This window comes from Notothenia rossii, assembly GCF_949606895.1.
Source record: "Notothenia rossii genome assembly, chromosome: 4".
In the NCBI taxonomy this organism is placed as follows: Eukaryota; Metazoa; Chordata; class Actinopteri; order Perciformes; family Nototheniidae; genus Notothenia; species Notothenia rossii.
In genome coordinates, this window is record NC_136902.1 from 83,679,634 (window position 1) to 83,696,170 (window position 16,537).

The 16,537-nt window shown below is 40.1% G+C and overlaps 1 protein-coding gene across 7 annotated transcripts; it reads right to left on the reverse strand.

Annotated features, from left to right (window-relative positions):
* Window positions 1–1,144: 1,144 nt before the first annotated feature.
* Window positions 1,145–15,238, reverse strand: LOC307035886 (uncharacterized protein). 7 transcript variants are annotated; one of them, XM_079675734.1, is made up of 28 exons: window positions 15,121–15,238; window positions 14,431–14,573; window positions 14,062–14,154; window positions 13,314–13,403; window positions 10,604–10,688; window positions 10,026–10,081; window positions 9,844–9,936; window positions 9,610–9,705; window positions 8,679–8,801; window positions 8,422–8,496; window positions 7,868–7,910; window positions 7,700–7,755; window positions 7,563–7,617; window positions 7,375–7,484; window positions 6,913–6,993; window positions 6,605–6,697; window positions 6,437–6,520; window positions 6,233–6,253; window positions 6,056–6,148; window positions 4,193–4,285; window positions 4,039–4,107; window positions 3,850–3,906; window positions 3,262–3,333; window positions 2,964–3,077; window positions 2,807–2,872; window positions 2,590–2,664; window positions 2,465–2,500; window positions 1,145–1,865 (listed from the first exon to the last, which is right to left on the reverse strand). In XM_079675734.1, exons 1-28 carry the CDS (start codon window positions 15,140–15,142, stop codon window positions 1,419–1,421), a joined length of 2,541 nt encoding a protein of 846 aa, XP_079531860.1. In that variant the 5' UTR covers window positions 15,143–15,238; the 3' UTR covers window positions 1,145–1,418. The 7 variants fall into 7 exon arrangements, with proteins under 7 accessions (XP_079531860.1, XP_079531858.1, XP_079531857.1 ...); XM_079675732.1 differs by lacking the exon at window positions 6,233–6,253 and adding an exon at window positions 6,264–6,325 and having other exon boundaries at window positions 6,056–6,089; window positions 6,410–6,520; XM_079675731.1 differs by lacking the exon at window positions 6,233–6,253 and adding an exon at window positions 6,264–6,325 and having other exon boundaries at window positions 6,056–6,092; window positions 6,410–6,520.
* Between the last annotated feature and the right edge of the window lie 1,299 nt (window positions 15,239–16,537).

The window sequence follows — 16,537 nt, forward strand, 5'->3', positions numbered from 1 at the left end:
TAGATCTGATAGATTTGGACATAAACGGGAGTGAAGTATAACCGGACGCAAGAGAGAGATCAGAGATCAGATCAGTCGCTGCTGACGGAGAACACGCAGCTCTGCATGATCAAAGCTCCCCCGCTGTTACGTACCGGTGAGTGGAGCAAAAATAAACTAGAGTTAGACCTAACACACTTAGCTAGTTTATCTACTCTGGAACAAGCTAAACTAGTTATAAATATATGTATTATGTACTGCTTATTACAAGTTCAGCGAGCTGCACGAGACTGACGGGCTGTCAGGAGAGGGAGAGGAAAAGAGAGCACCCCGTTTATTTTTCACATTGTATTATCCAGAATTACTGTAAACCTTTGAATAAAGTAGTTAATCTACTATTAGTAGTTTGTTTAAATGCATTACTTAGGTTTTTTTGTTTTATTAACATAAAATAAATCTCACATACCCCCTGCAGTACTCCAACGTAGCCCTAGGGGTCCGCGTACCCATTGGGCAACAAAATATTAAAGTGCATTAAACTGGGTGAGGTTACGTTTTATTGCATAGAAATGTTACTTTAAACGATTTGTTCTTCTTTTCAAAGTGACATAACACTTTTTTAAGTTGTAACCTTATCATAAACATCAAACCATTCATTTAGCATTTAATTGACCATGTCTCTGATTTGAATTTCACAAATAATTGAATCTAAAATGTAGAATATTACGGGATTGTTGTCTTGAAAAGTGCACCAGTTTTAACTATACTGTAGGCCGTCTGCAAATAATAGGTTAAAAGCCTTTACAAGCCTTTAAAATTGGGGGACAGGATGTACTTTTGTGATCCAATGTAGGACTATCTTACTATATAAACAGATAGAGAACATAGAATATTGTGTATGTCATATTGTTACCAGCTCAGTATTTTAAAGTTCTATTACACCACTTCCTGGACCAAAATATTGAAAATGTTCGAGGAAGAACCCCCTATTTTCTTCCCATTTCCCTCTTCATTCAGATGCTCCAGCCCAATATAAATGTCAATATCCAAAGCCACTAAACAGCCACAGTGACCATCATCTTAGTTATTGCTTTACATCTGCAGACCCTGGGATTTAACAGTACCTGAAGGCAACATAAGAAAAGTAAACAGCAAACAAAACAAATAAAATGATGCTTTTTTTATTCAACACAGCAAGGTTTTTGAATTATTTCATGTGATTATAAAATGACGATTCTGCCACAAATATGCTTAGTCTTACCAATTAAAAAAGCTAATTAAGAACTATTCATACTTTTTCATTATAATGGTTTTCATAGGGTAATTATCTTCCTCAAGTTGAACAGTTTATTGCATAAAATCAGGGCATCGTTAGAGCAAAAACATCCTCAAGGGACATGTAAGCTGTGTCAGTAACATCTTATTCGGTCTATGACATCTCATCGTTGGTAAGGCCTGGGGCCTTTCAATATGTCACTTGTGGTGAGGTGGGAGGTGGAATGGGTCCCAGTATCTGCGGACCTCCTTGGGCTCCCCATCAGAGCCTCCATGGGGCTGGGAGGTCTGCGAAACCTATCCCCGGGATAGAGGGAGGAGACAGAGACAGAGGGCTTGGACGCCGCTGAGAGACTTGGATCCAGCTTCACAAGGGGTTTGGATGGGAGAGACACGTAGGAGGCGACATGAACACCAGGAGGAGGAGCCCCACCAGGAGCAACACCATGAGCAACACCAGGAGGAGGAGCCCCACCAGGAGCAACACCATGAGCAACACCAGGAGCACCGGCTAGCTTACAGAAGCTGCCGCTGGGACCTGAAGGTCTGCCCCCACCGGAGCCAGAAGCTTCCATTTTTGGCTCGCCGGTTACCTCACCATGAGGGCTCTCCTGGAATGAATCAACATCACAACATGAAGGGCAAAGTATAGAAAACCAGGCTCATTCAGAAGGAGGGGACTCAACTGGGAGTAAATGGTTCATTCTGCCTTTTTTTTTCGTCCTGAGGAAATAGCTTGACTCAAAATTACTTACTCACCTACGAGGCCCGGACCCCCGCTGACACAGCCTCCTAACCCCTCCTATATACACTAAGCTCTACACATTAACATCACGTGAGCCATCCCTCCTATTCCATACTGTACATTCCCTTTCTTCTGTATATTTTGCACATTTTTGCTAAAAGGCCAACTCATTTATAACTGCACAGCTCTGCCACTTTAAATGTTGATATACAGTACATCTTTCTCATATAATTACTGTACTTACTTTGTTAGCATATTTATATATCTTGTAAACATTTCTTTATACACGTATATATAATTGTATTTATATATTTGTTTCTTTTTTACAACATAGTTCTACCTGTGATGTTTATGAATGCATCATTATACACCAAAGCAAATTCCTTGTATGTGTGAACCTAATTATGAGGAAAGTGTGTAATGCCCATCATGTTTTTACATGGTTTATATGAGAAGCAAACTCACCCTCTTTTCATTTTCACTTCCGGATGGTTCTGAACTCTGAAGGTCAAACAGGAAATACATCAGTAATTTCATCTTCACATTAAACACTGTCCGATGCTATTCCCATTTCATGAGTAATAATTCACCTTTTTCTTCTTGTCCTTCTTGTCCTTTTTATTTTCCTTGTCACTGCCGCCGGAACTATCAGATGATCTGGAGTCCTGCTCAAATGTGAAGGTTAGTTGATTTATATTGCACATTTCAGACACAAAGGCAACTCAATGTGCAAAACACTCATCATGTTTGTTGAGTGAACAAATATATTATCGTCAATGTGTTTTTACTTATTACATGTTGAATTACCTTTTTTTTGTCCTTCTTCTTCTTCTTTTTCTTTTTGTCGTCATCACTGCTAGAAGAATCGGAGTCCTTGATAGAGATGAGAGAAACCAAGTTCATTTCCATCAGGGAGTTGGACTTACAAATATACTAAGCAGATGGCTACATTATTAAGCTTCACCTTTTTCTTGTCTTTCTTGTTCTTGTTCTTCTTCTTTTTATCCTTCTTCTTCTTCTTTTTTTTCTTCTTATCATCATCGCTACAAGAATCGCTTGAGGACTCAGAAGAAGAATCCTGGACCGAAAAAGAAATGACAATAAAAAAATAATGCATTCTATTCATACAGTAGTCATCACCTGTCAATCTCCAAAAGTAACCAAAGATCATCAATATTAAGAGTGGTCCAAAACCAAACTTTGTATCTCCTATTTTCAACCAAAAACCTAGAGTTTAAAAAAAAAGGTGGAGACGTCCTCACCTTCTTCTTCTTTTTGTCCTTTCTCTTCTTCTTATCCTTCTTCTTTTTCTTATCTTTCTTGGTCTTTTTCTTCTAAAGTTACAAAAGGCAAACACTAATGATGAGTTTTATCTTTGTAAACTTGGGTTGTTTTTTTTGTCAATTTATTGAACATGTCAGAAACAAAACATACAACAATAATAATAATATATATATTTTTTTTTTTTCTCACTCATAATAATAATTATAACAAAGTACAAAAAAGATTTTAAAAAATAAAAATTGATTCTCAAATAGTTTCTGTCATGCTCAACAGGGGCAAGACCCTCTCTAGCATACATTTCCCAAATACAAATATTAGGTCGTTGTCATCAGCAACATGTTTGTCTCGTTAATTTGTTTTTTACAAAACAACCAGAAAGAAATTACTTTTACAATTACAAGAAATAACAAATGGGACTCTACAGGTCCTGTTCAAAACCATTCATGATTTGGCTCCGAAATAATACTTTCAGTTTTTATAGACTTGTACAATATTTCAGGGCCTCATTAGTTATTCCACAGACTAACACCTACACATAGTAGAGAACATAACATGTGTCATCTCACCTTGTCATCATCACAATCAGAGGAAGAGGAAGAGCCATCTTCAGAAGAGCAGGACTTCTAGAAATGGAAGTCAGGCATTCAGTCACAGAAGGGCATCTTTGTGCAACTCACGTTATGAGCATCAGAAGTATGACATTATTATATTAAAACAACAACCAGTAAAGGTATACAAGCTTTCACGTGTGTTACCTTCTTCTTCTTCTTCTTCTTTTTCTTCTTGTCCTCTTCACTATCAGAGGATGAGGAACAGCTGGAATCCTGTAAAAAACAGAGAGCGGAGGGATGAAATAATAACATCACACGTGCAACACTGTAATATACAAGAGGTGTTTATGGTACAAACCTTATCCTTCTTCTTCTTTGTCTTCTTCTTTTTCTTCTTCTTCTTCTTCTTGTCATCCTCACTATCAGAAGAAGAGCAGGAAGAGCTGGAATCCTGTAAAGAGAAAGAGATAGAGACAAAGATGATATCATAGGTCTAAACAGCAACAATATAAAAGAATAGCATTATACTAAGATATATTTTTTTGAAAGAAATTAGTTTTAACTATACACCCTAACCCTGCAAAAGAGTACATTACAAAATCAAATAAATAACCAGATTTTCATGACTACCAAATAAATAGCTTTTGAAACATATTACCCATTTAAAAACATCCTCCTTTACACACTTTAAAAACAAAGACTATACCTATCCTTTAAAGCAGGGGTGGGGAACCTCCGGCCTCCGGGCCGTATACGGCCCGCGAGACCATTTGGTACGGCCCTCGGGGTAATTTATAAACACACGCAAAAAAGAAAAAAATTCAAGAAATCTAGACCGCAAAATAATTAAACAAGCTTGTTTTTCCTGGCCAAGGTCAAGGTCCTTGAACACAACACGAGCCTAACGTGTCATCACGTGGTATATGTCTCGTCTGACGGGAGTGTAGTTCTAACGGAGAGCACCAGAAAGCGGCTCCGGGCCGGGACTTCACAAATTGCAATACCCATAAGGAGCTGTACACATGCTGCAGTTTTTGCGTGGCTGTGTCTTTAGTTGAAAGCCCAGTGGCGATCTGTTCATCTGTCATACTGATCATACAGTCAATAACGTTGTTGTTATTAGCATCTGGTTAGCTAGCTATGCTAACGAATATAAGAAGCTTTTTCTCCAACCAGTGAGGTAAAGGCACATCTTTATATGATCATTATAGTTATAGAAAAATAAGAGAATAAAGTAAACAGGTATACAATACTAATATGACAGTAAAACAAAGTTGTTATTAATAAACAAGAATACAGTTTAAAAGGGAATTGATTTGTAAAATATCCATAAAGAAAAAAGTCTGCTTACAGTTCTGTTTCATAGTGTTGAGAGATGTATCCATAGATCTCTTCATGTTGCTCTCAAAGTGCACCAGATTGATGCTTTTAACTTCAACATTTAAAAAAAATCTTCATGGTGGTGCATGCCCCCAAACCCCCCTAGATGAGGTTAGATCCGCCCCCACCCCACTTAAATCATGTCCACATGGATATGAAACTAAATACATTTGCACACATCTTGTGTCCATATCTTTCTGTTTTGGTGTTCATGCCACGTCATGGTCAAATATCTGGATTAAGAGGTTGCTTTTTCTTTGCACAGCATGAAAGAAACGCAAAATGAATGGGCTGTTATTTGAGTTTTTTAAGCAGACGTTGAGTTCAATCATTTGTACGGCCCTCGAAGGATGTTGTAAAAATTGAAATGGCCCTTGAGAGGAAAAAGGTTCCCCACCCCTGCTTTAAAGCTTCCATAATAGAGTCATTCTCCCCCAGTGAGCACAGAACCTGCCCAAAAGCCCACACATCCAGAAACCCCTGCAGATGATTGATCAGCGTATATGCTCCGCCCTCAGACGCGCTGCCATCAGCCCCCTCAGACAGAGCACTGCATCCGTCCATCCCACTTCAGCAAGTTGGTTCTTTCTACTTTTCCAGATCGCTCATTTTGCATTAGCAAACAAGGAATGTATCAGTACCAGAGTTTCCCTCTTTTTCAGGGTGTGTTTGGGGCCATGGACAACAAGTGGTATGGAGAAAACCTCCCCTAACCCTTCCACCCACTTCCTGTAACGTTTTTTTTAGACCATCCAATCGGGGACAGGACACCACGAAATGTTCCAATGTTTCTGCCATTAAACAGAACAAACAGCCCCTTCACTAAGATGAAGGCACACACCTTATCTTTCTTCTTCTTGGTCTTCTTCTTTTTCTTCTTCTTCTTCTTCTTCTCATCTTCACTATCAGAAGAGGAGGAGGAACAGCTGGAATCCTGGACAGGAGAGAGTCAAGAATGACTTAGTAAAAATAAACGAGACAAGTAACTTAATTTAGAAAAATGTTTTTAATCACAAACCTCATCCTTCTTCTTCTTTGGCTTCTTCTTTTTCTTCTTCTTCTTCTTCTTCTCATCTTCACTATCAGAAGAGGAGGAGCAACAGCTGGAATCCTGGACAGGAGAGAGTCAAGAATGACTTAGTAAAAATAAACGAGACAAGTAACTTAATTTAGAAAAATGTTTTTAATCACAAACCTCATCCTTCTTCTTCTTTGGCTTCTTCTTCTTCTTCTTCTTCTTTTTCTTCTTCTTCTTTTTGTCACATTCGCTATCAGAGGATGAAGAGGAGGAGGAAGAGCAGCAATCCTGTAAAGACAAAGAATAAAGATATAATATAATAATATTAAACAAATACAAAAAGAGGTCAAATGAAGAGGTGAAGGCACAAACCTTATCCTTCTTCTTCTTCTTCTTCTTCTTTTTCTTCTTCTTGTCATCTTCGCTGTCGGAGCAATCAGATGAAGAAGAGGAGCCGGAGGAGTCCTATAGATCAAAACGAAAACAAGCATTCCTATTAATATCCAAGGAACAAATAACTTGATTAGCATCTGTTGTATACTAATACATTATTATTATTATTATTATTATTATTGTTATCACAAATTAAATCACAAATAGGCAACACATAATATGCCCTTTTCATTTCTTTGATTTGAAAAAACAGATATGAACACATTGTTTACAGATTGTTTGTATACCTTTTCCTTCTTCTTCTTCTTTTTCTTCTTCTTGTCTTTCTCATCATCATCATCATCACTGTCTGAAGATGAACCAGAACCCTGTACCAAAACACACAATATATTTTACTCTTTTTAAATCCCTTTTTATCCCGTAACATAAATATGTACTACTATAACGTTGCATCATACATGGTGGTGATAGTGCCCTGTCACACCAGGGGAAAGGTATATTTCTTTATTTAGAGGAAGTAGAGTTACTTTTCATTACATGTCACTTATTAGACGCTTTTATCCAAATCCACTTGCATACTCAATACTGTGGGCAATCCCCACAGGAGCAATTTGGGGTGAAGTGTCTCAGGGACACAACGACATGCTGATTGCAGTGGGGTTTGAACCTGAACACCAATGCACTAATCCACTGCGCCACACGCCTCCAGAATTGAATGCATTCTCCTTTAAGCAGCATAGTGTATTTACCTCTTTCTTCTTCTTCAACTTCTTCTTTTTCTCCTTGCCCTTCTCTCCTTCTCTCTCATCATCACTCATGTTGCCATCCTCAATACAAGCGGGGAATGCTTTTGCTCCCTCTGAGAGACAGAAAACATCATAAAAACCAAAACAGTTGAAATGAACCAACCAAGGCTTAAATAGCACCCGTACTGTACCTGCACATGAAACGGACTGCTTGTCTTCTCCGGCTGCTTTCGGCTCTTTCTTGGCCTGTCGTGACAAAAGAAGGCGCTGATTATGAACTGTAGTTCAATTGTGCAAATACGTGTGTGAGTATTTGTGAGCATTTCACCTTGTCCGCAGCTTTCTTCTTATCTCCATCAGCACACGGTCCTGCAATCTCACCGTCTGCAGAAATTCAAGCAATAGTGCATCAACTCCATGAACAGGTCTAGTCACTATGACGAGTGCGACTTGTTATCCTCTCTTTTTTGAGTCACTCAAAAGTGGAAACACTCACCAGTTGCTGAAATAACAAAGCAGAGCTCCTTTTGCTCTTCGTCCTGTGGACAATCACAAATACAATCAATCTCAAGTGTATTGATTTTTCACGCATGTTTTTCACCGTATATCACTTTACGCAGAGATGTGTTGTACATGCACACAACAAACATAGATCACAGATTGTACACATACCTACACACCCATTCATTGTCTCTGCAGGGGAGTAACATTTGAACATACTGTATCTTTGAAAAACTCCAGGTGTTACGAAAGCGTGGAAAGGCTATGTATGTTTCATGCCCTGACAGGTACAACAGCTATATATGCATTTTATCAGTAGGTGTGTGCACTGTTGGGAATCTGGTTTGTTCATAACTACAACATGCTGCTCACCAGTTGAGCACTAAGAAATGGAGATAATGTTCATACTTGGTAGCAGAAACAAAATAGAAACATGTGACACAGCTTATTCTGAGAGTTAATTTATGGCAATGTTTACATAATGAGCAGTTTCACCACTGATCTGAGACCAGCTAAGGCTTCTTTTTTTTAAACAAAAAGGAATATTACCTTTTTGACTTCCTTCTTCTTGTTCTTCTTCTTCTTCTTATCTTTATCGCTGTCAGAAGATGAAGAGCTAGAATCCTGTGTCGTTAAAAAAAAACGTATTAAAAAAATGATAATTCTTGCATACAATGTTTTTGACATTGATACATTGTTATTTATTCAGGAAACAATTGATTGGCATTAACATATGGCTGTATACTTCCTGCACAATCTTCCAAACCTTGATTTACTCAGTAAAGAGTAGCAGCACGTTGCATTACCTCTTTCTTGTCTTTCTTTTTCTTCTTCTTCTTGTCTTTCTTCTTCTTTTTCTTTTTGTCATCCTCGCTGTCAGAGCAGGATGATGAAGAGGAGGAACTTTCTGAAGAAGAGGAGCTGGAGTCCTTTAAAAGAGGAATAAAACAATGTATGTGTCAGTAGTATTGATCCTTTCTATTTACACATAAAACGCTTTCTTCCATTTAAAGAACGTCGCCCGCATCAGACCCTTCCTCTCATCGACCGCTGCTGAAACTCTGATCCATGGCTTTATAACATCCCGACTGGATTACTGCAACAGCACACTATTTTGGATCACCTGCATTCATATTAAAACTCAGCTGCCCGCTTGCTCACCTCCACCCGACGCTCCGACCACATCACCCCTATCCTCCATGACCTCCACTGGCTCCCCATCAAACACCGCATTGACTTTCAAATATTACTTTTCACTTTCAAAGCCCTCAACAAACTTGCCCCCCCCCCCCCCCCCCTACCTCTGTGACCTCATCCAACGACACACCCCCACCCGTCGCCTCAGGTCTGCTGAAGCTAACCTACTGCAGCCAATCAGGACGAAGCTTCGGACCTGGGGTGACAGGGCCTTCGCTGCAGCCCCCCCTCTCACTCTGGAACCCCCCTCCCCAGCTATGTCAGATCCGCCAACACTCTCACATCATTCAAACAATCCCTCAAAACTCACCTTTTCCCTCTTGCCTTCAACTCCTAATCCACTAACCCCTTGCCCTTGTTCCACACGGCTTAGCACTTTCTACTTATGTTGTTATTTTTGTTTTACTTGCTTGTAAGCGCTTTGAGCACCAGGAAAAGCGCTTTATAAATGTAATGTATTATTATTATTATTAAAAGGAATACAGACAGCCGATACCCACGATAATCATATTGTAACTGTATGTATGAAATAAACCATACCTTCGGGTTCTTCTTCTTCTTCTTCTTCTTCTTTTTCTTCTTCTTTTCATCCTCGCTGTCGGACGATGAACTGTCAGATGAAGATGAAGAACAATCCTTGGAAAGCAAAAATAAATATTTAAAATCATGAAGGTTAAATGTTTGTTTCCATTACTTTTGACTAAATGACGTCTGGTAGTCCAATAGCACCGGTAATGAATTCTTATATTCTGTATTATGGACAATTGTAAATACCTTCTTCTTCTTTTTCTTCTTCTTCTTGTCCTTCTTCTTCTTTTTCTTCTTGTCTTTCTTCTTGTCATCCTCGTCATCCGATGAGTTGAAGTCCTGATGCAGAAAAAGGGAAAACAATCTATAACGACACATTTATAAGCCAACCTTTGTGTTAAAAGAGTTTCTTTTAGCAAATCTCTCACCTTGCTTATCATACTACTACCATCTGCACTATTGGGCTCCAGTTCATCATCGTGACCTGAGATAAGTTAACACAAGAAAAAACAATAATTTGTTTAATTACATTTTTATTTTAAATGTACATGCATTGACAATACATTTCTATAATACAATTGTTGATTCAGATAACTGCCTCACAGCTGTTCATATTATGCAATACAACTCTGTCAACTTTATTTAAAAAGGAAATGCCATTTCAGTTTTTTAGAAAACAAAACTAATTTATAATCAGACTGATTAGGTTTTCTTAACTTTTTAGATAAATGTTAACTTCTAAGAATTTGGAATACTTAAGATAGTTAATATCAGAATGTGCATGTCAAAGTTACAATGCAAACTTTTTTGCAGAGCACCTTAGAAATGCTTTTCTTTAAAGTTTTGAAATAAATGCAAACAATATAAGTAAGAGTGAGAAAATGATTTGGAATAAATGGTTTTATAAAGCAGAATGTACAGAGCCTGAACATTTATTATACTAATGAGATTTCATTTAAAAACATCTGAATAAATACACCAGTTTGAAAATGCAAATTCCACTTACATAGGATAACAGTGTCCCAGACATACTCTCTCTGGTCATCCTTGTTCTTCTTCTTCTTCTTCTTCTTCTTCTTCTTCTTGTCATCCTGCGAGGGCATTTTAACACTTTTACAACTTCTACTTCTGTATTCTTGTTTGCAAAGTGTATATATATAAAGTCATAAGAGTCATCTGGGTCAGGTTAGGGTGTTACCTACCACTAGTTATATATTAAGAATACTCTGCCTTCAATTCAGGTAGATAACAAACATCCACACCTACTGTGGACATGTAGCCAAAACCAACACATAAGAAATCATGTGCAATACACAGATACTGGGTGCATTAACATTCAGTACTACTATATGTAACCATGCATTTAAGCCTGTATACATACACATGTGTGATATTTGTCGCTCCCATGTCAAATAAAGCTATGTAGTTTACATATGATTGTATTGTGAGGACATTCTGTGGTAGATACAGGAGTTGTTGCCCATATTGTTAATGGGTGTGTTCCTCTCCTGTCAGATACCGCCAGCTATCAGATCCAGGAAGTCAGAGCCTCCGTCTACAGCTCAGGGTTAACTGCATTCTAGTTCCAGGTACATTTTGCAATAATGGTTTTATTGGATAACCTGTCCAATTAAAAGTGAATCAACGGGCGTGAACACATTTGTCGAGCGCAAAATGGTTTATGTCTCTTGTCTTAAAAGCTTGCAGGTGCTGGTTTACTTGCTTTTCCTGAGTTTCCTGCTTTCCACCCACATGCACAGAAAAGTATGGCATGAGCCTAAAGTTACTGGAAGCCAGTGAAGGGAGCGGAGGAGCGGCGTGGTGTGGGAGAATTTAGGAAGGTTGAAGACCAGACGAGCAGCTGCATTCTGGATGAGATGCAGAGGTCGGATGGCACATGCAGCTAGACCAGCTAGGAGGGAGTTGCAGTAGTCTAGGCGTGAGATGACGAGAGCCTGGACCAGAAGTTACGTCGCTTTCTGGGTCAGCTGGGGACGTATCCTCCTGATGTTGTAAAGCGTGTATCTGCAGCAGCAGGTTGTAGCAGCGATGTTTGCAGTGAAGGACAGTTTGTTATCTAGGGTCACACCCAGATTCCTTGCAGTCTGAGTCGGGGAAACAACAGAGGGGCCGATGTTGATTGTTAGGTCAAGAGTGGGACAATCTTTTCCCGGAAGGAAAAGCAGTTCAGTCTTGTCAACGTTGAGCTTGAGGTGGTGAGTAGACATCCACCGAGAGATGTAAGCTAGATAAGCAGAAATGTGTGCGACGACCTGGGTTTCTGAGCGGGGAAAGGACAGAATTAATTGGGTGTCGTCAGCGTAGCAGTAGTATGAAAAACCATGGGGGCTAATGACAGACCCGAGCGAGTTTGTGTACAGAGAGAAGAGGAGGGGACCAAGAACAGAGCCCTGAGGGACCCCTGTAGTTAATTGACAAGGGTCGGACTCGGACCCTCTCCAAGTTACCCTGTAGGTACGGTCTTTGAGGTATGAGGTGAGGAGGGAAAGTGCAGAGCCTGAAACTGGGGGGGTCGAGGAGGGTGGAAAAGATAGAAAATAGTTCTTGGGGATTGGAATAGGAAGAATGGATCTTATCTTGAAAGAAAGTGCTTTTTGCCTGAGAGATCGAAAATGAGAAAGAGGAGTGAATCCGTGGTGTCTAGTGGGTTTACAGAGAGGTTAGAAGTGGTGCAGTTCCTTGAGAATATGAGATCAAGGACATTGCCAGCTTTATGAGTTGGTGGGGATGGAGACAGTGAGAAAGCAAAGGCGGTTAAAATAAATGTTAATTCAGATATTTTCTCTTTCTGGAGGTTGAAATCTCTGAGAAGTACAGCGGGAGGGCCAGTTTCAGGGATGTGTGAGAGGAGATTATCTAATTCCTCCAAGAAGTCTCCCAAGGCGCCTGGTGGACGGTAGAGAACAACGATGGTTAATTGTATAGGATGGGTTACTGTGAAGGCATGGAATTCAAAGGTGGACGGAGTGAAGTTAGGTAGCTTGAAGAGGGAAAAGCTCCAGTTGGGACAGAGCAGGAGACCAGTGCCACCTCCTCTGCCAGTGGGTCTGGGTGTATGGGAGAAGGAATATGCTGTGGAGAGAGCTGCTGGGGTGGATGTGTTGGATGGTGTAATCCAGGTCTCAGTGAGAGCAAGGAAATCCAGAGACTGCAGGGAAGCGTAGCCAGAAATGAAGTCAGCCTTAGGAACAGCTGACTGGCAGTTCCACAGGCCACCTGTAACTAGATGTTGGATTTCAGTGGAGCATATGGGATAGACGAGAGCAGGCCGGTTATAACGATTAGGAGATGCACAGGGCCAGTAATAATTGCGAGAGGACACATGAACAGGAATGGAGAATATCATGAGTCTGTATTCTCTATACAGACTCATGGTTTCAACAACACCCTCATCTGAGGCAGTGACATACTTAGAAGAGACTATCAACTGTATGAGCTGAAATTGTTTTTGCTTGTCACCAGGGACTTCATTTAGTAACGCTGCAGGAATGTATGTGAAGGATATACATAAACTGCACTCTAAAACCATCACTTCTACAGTCTCGTTTAAAGGAAATGTGGAAATATAAACAGGAAGAATACTAAAAACGAGTGTGTGGCATGTGAAAGCTACGCAGAAGTTGCATGATGAGGCAATATTATTCTTTACATCCATGTAATCCTTGATCAGCACTTATGCCATAAACACCCCTTACCTCACTCTCACTGTCACTGTCACTGTCACTGCCTAAAAAGCTTCTGGAGGAGGAAGAGGAGGAGGAAGGTGAAGAGGACGAGCTGGAATCCTGTTGAGAAAAAGGCAGGGAAGTTATTGCTCAACTCTGTGTAAACATTGAACATGATTATTTGTAAATTTCTCCGTTGGTAAAAGTGATAAATGAGAATATAAATGAATGAGTCACTAAAAAGTCTTTGTTAGCTCTGTTAGCAAGGCGGTTTTTCCTGCAGCAGAAGGGAGGGGCTCTTTAAGCACTTAGCAACACATTCAAAACGACAAAGGCGTTTTACCAATAAGACACACAGTTGCACGCACACGCCCATTCTAGCTATGCAAAAATGTCAGTTGATCTGCCTTGTAAACAAATGAATCCCCATCCTAGTTGCTCTCCGGTTCGACTGGCTGTACTGTAGGTGTAGTCCAATTTGTACTTTTTTCTTTACAGTATGTCAGAAGTCAAGATTAATGTTTTTTGTGTAGCTTACGAATAAGGCAAGGCCCCAAATTGATTAAATCAATGTCTTCAAGATAAGATTTGATGTAATAAGACATAAGGAGAGTATGCTTGTCAGCAGGGTCCTAACAAATTCTGGCCAACTTCCAGCAGTACTTGACAGATATTTTCAAGAAAATACTCAGTGTATTAAACTGAATAATGTCTTCCTGGAAAGTATATGTTGAACATGGTTTGGTCAGTGGTGAAAATGAGCTTTTGAGACACATACTTTCTTCTTCTTCTTCTTCAGCTTCTTCTTTTTCTTGCCGATACCCTCATCCTCGCTGTCCGAGGATGACAGAGAGCTTTCAAGTGAGAACCTCTTTATGTGACAGACAGAAAGGGAGAATGCAGAGATAAGATTAAGGATATTTAGACTAGTGGGAATGGTAACACATAAGCACTAATGCGAGCAATACAGTAACACTTAATCTATTAATGTAACTAATCATTGCAACTGTCAATGCATCATGAATGATAACTTATTAAAAACGAATGGATAATAAAGCTAATTGAAATTTGATGACAAAGTCATTTCAGTCCATGCATTAATTATTCTAATGATTGTTCTGTTTTTCCAAACACCTCTCCTGCTCACCTGTCCATCTCCTTCTCCTTTGGGGAGTCCAGGTTTACTCTTGGTTCCGTCTACCTTTCCCAGGTCTGCAGGCTCTGGCATCTCAGGGATCGGCCACTGCACACCTGCAGGCGGCCACTGCACACCTGCAGGGACTGCTCCAGCTGGAGATACACAGTAAAGGGTGACAGGATTAAAGATAAACATCAATTATTTAAATCTCTTGTGTTATTAAGAATCCTAAAAATTCAGCTTGAGCAACCCTATTATTTTGAGCATGCTGGCTGCACTTCCTTGTTGTCCAGCTTCCTTAAATCGACAGCCAGATTAAACATAGAGGTAGAAATCAAACATAAGGGAATAAATCCATGAAATCCTAACTGCATATTGATTACTTTGTGGTGCCCTTTGCCATCAATCTAGCAAATTGACAACCAATTCAGAAAAAAATCCAATGACACACCCTTCACAGTCCAAGGAGAGAAGACTTTTCTTCTGGTGTTTGTTTTGTGTAAATAGGCTAGGTTATATCTTTCATAGAAATACCTCTACAAAACAGTAACACACAATTTGGATCATTAGCTTTTTCCCTGAAATGATTGTTGTACGTTGTTTTAATAAGGAGACTCTGCATAATGTTTTTAAGCCCACACTCAAACTAGGTAGATAACTAAACAGGTATAATAGTAAAACAATAAAAACACATCAAACCTTTTTGGGGGGTGCACGCCATTTAGGTCCAGGCTTCTCCTCTGTCCATTGACCCACCTAAAGACAATGTGTGTGTAGAGTTCAAGAGTTTTATTGTTGGGGAAACAGTAAAAGTGTCAAGACATGCAGAATCAAAGAGACTCACCTTCACAAGTTTCAAAATAAAACCCTCTTTGAAATAAAATAAGAAATATTACTTAAAAATACATCCATTTTTAACTAGCCTACAGGTTGTGTGCCAACTCCACAGATTTTCTACATAATTGGTGTGCTTTCCTACACAACAACTGACCGAGTGTACGCTTTTATCTCAGACACTATATTTGTACTGTCTGTTTTATTTTGAAAGCCACAACGGCATACACCAAGTGTTATTGTAAGCTGTTTTAGCTGCAATGGCTGATTTACCTGAACAAACAGGTAATGCCGGTGTTGTGCCGTATGCTTGCCGCAGATTGAAGCCCTGTTCGCGGGGACGCGCAACGGTGACGCCATCTCACTTATTGAGCGTGCATTCAAAGGAGCAATTAAAGCAAGTGAAGCCAGTTTGAACAAACTATCTTTCAGGCTTGATTGAAAATAACACAGTGTCTGACATTATCACATACATTATCTATAACTATAGATATTTAAAAGAAAAAGTTTTACCTCTGGTCTGTGATAATCATAGGCATCATTTGCGCTGGCGACATGTCCCCACCACTTTTTGAAATGGCCAATTTTGCCCCCACCACTTTTTCAAAGTATAACTTATACATTTTCTGAAAAAATAGCATGCACAAAGACATTTAATAAATATGAACACTGGTTTAGTGTCAAGATGTGCAATTTGGACATGTTAGTCAACTATTTATAGAAATGTATAGAAAATGTAAAAACTTACATTGCTCCCACTGTGCAGCAGCACGGCGTTGGCACTGTACTTAAAAACATGTTTTAAAAATAATTCCTCCTTACTAAACTCAGACCACCAAGGGAGTTGAACCCACGGTCTCACTGATCTGCATTACGACTTCCTGCATTAACCACATTAAAAACAAAATGTAATATAACAACGAGACCTGTGCACCGGAGTCGGTGCAGTGACCTCCGCCTGTGCGGCCCCCGACAGAGGAGGGACCGGAACAACAGGCCCACACTCCCTGACAGGAATCGAAGCCGGGGGTCGGCCCCGTCTCGGCGGCCGAGCCAGCACCACCGGCCGGTCCATGTCCAAGTGAGCAGCCTTCACCCGGTCGACCGAGACGTGCTCAACCCTACCGCCCACGTCGACCACCAGGTGTTTGTCACCAAAACCCGGATAGGTCCGTCGTAAGGGGGCTGCAGGGGGCCTCTGTGTGCGTCGTGACGTATGAAAACGTGCCCAGCCGAGCGCAGCTCCGCGGGAACTTGAGACCCCGACGCACCGTGCTGAGTA

What these genes read in the sequence shown, in the direction of transcription:
- LOC307035886 (XM_079675728.1), bottom strand. Translation starts at nt 15,142, where the DNA reads ATGGCGTGCACCCCCCAAAAAG. An exon ending in AAGGAGAAGGAGATGGACAG is followed by an intron (nt 14,155 to 14,430) that starts GTGAGCAGGAGA and finishes TGTCACATAAAG; the next exon opens with AGGTTCTCACTTGAAAGCTC. An exon ending in GAAGTGAAAATGAAAAGAGG is followed by an intron (nt 1,866 to 2,464) that starts GTGAGTTTGCTT and finishes GATTCATTCCAG; the next exon opens with GAGAGCCCTCATGGTGAGGT.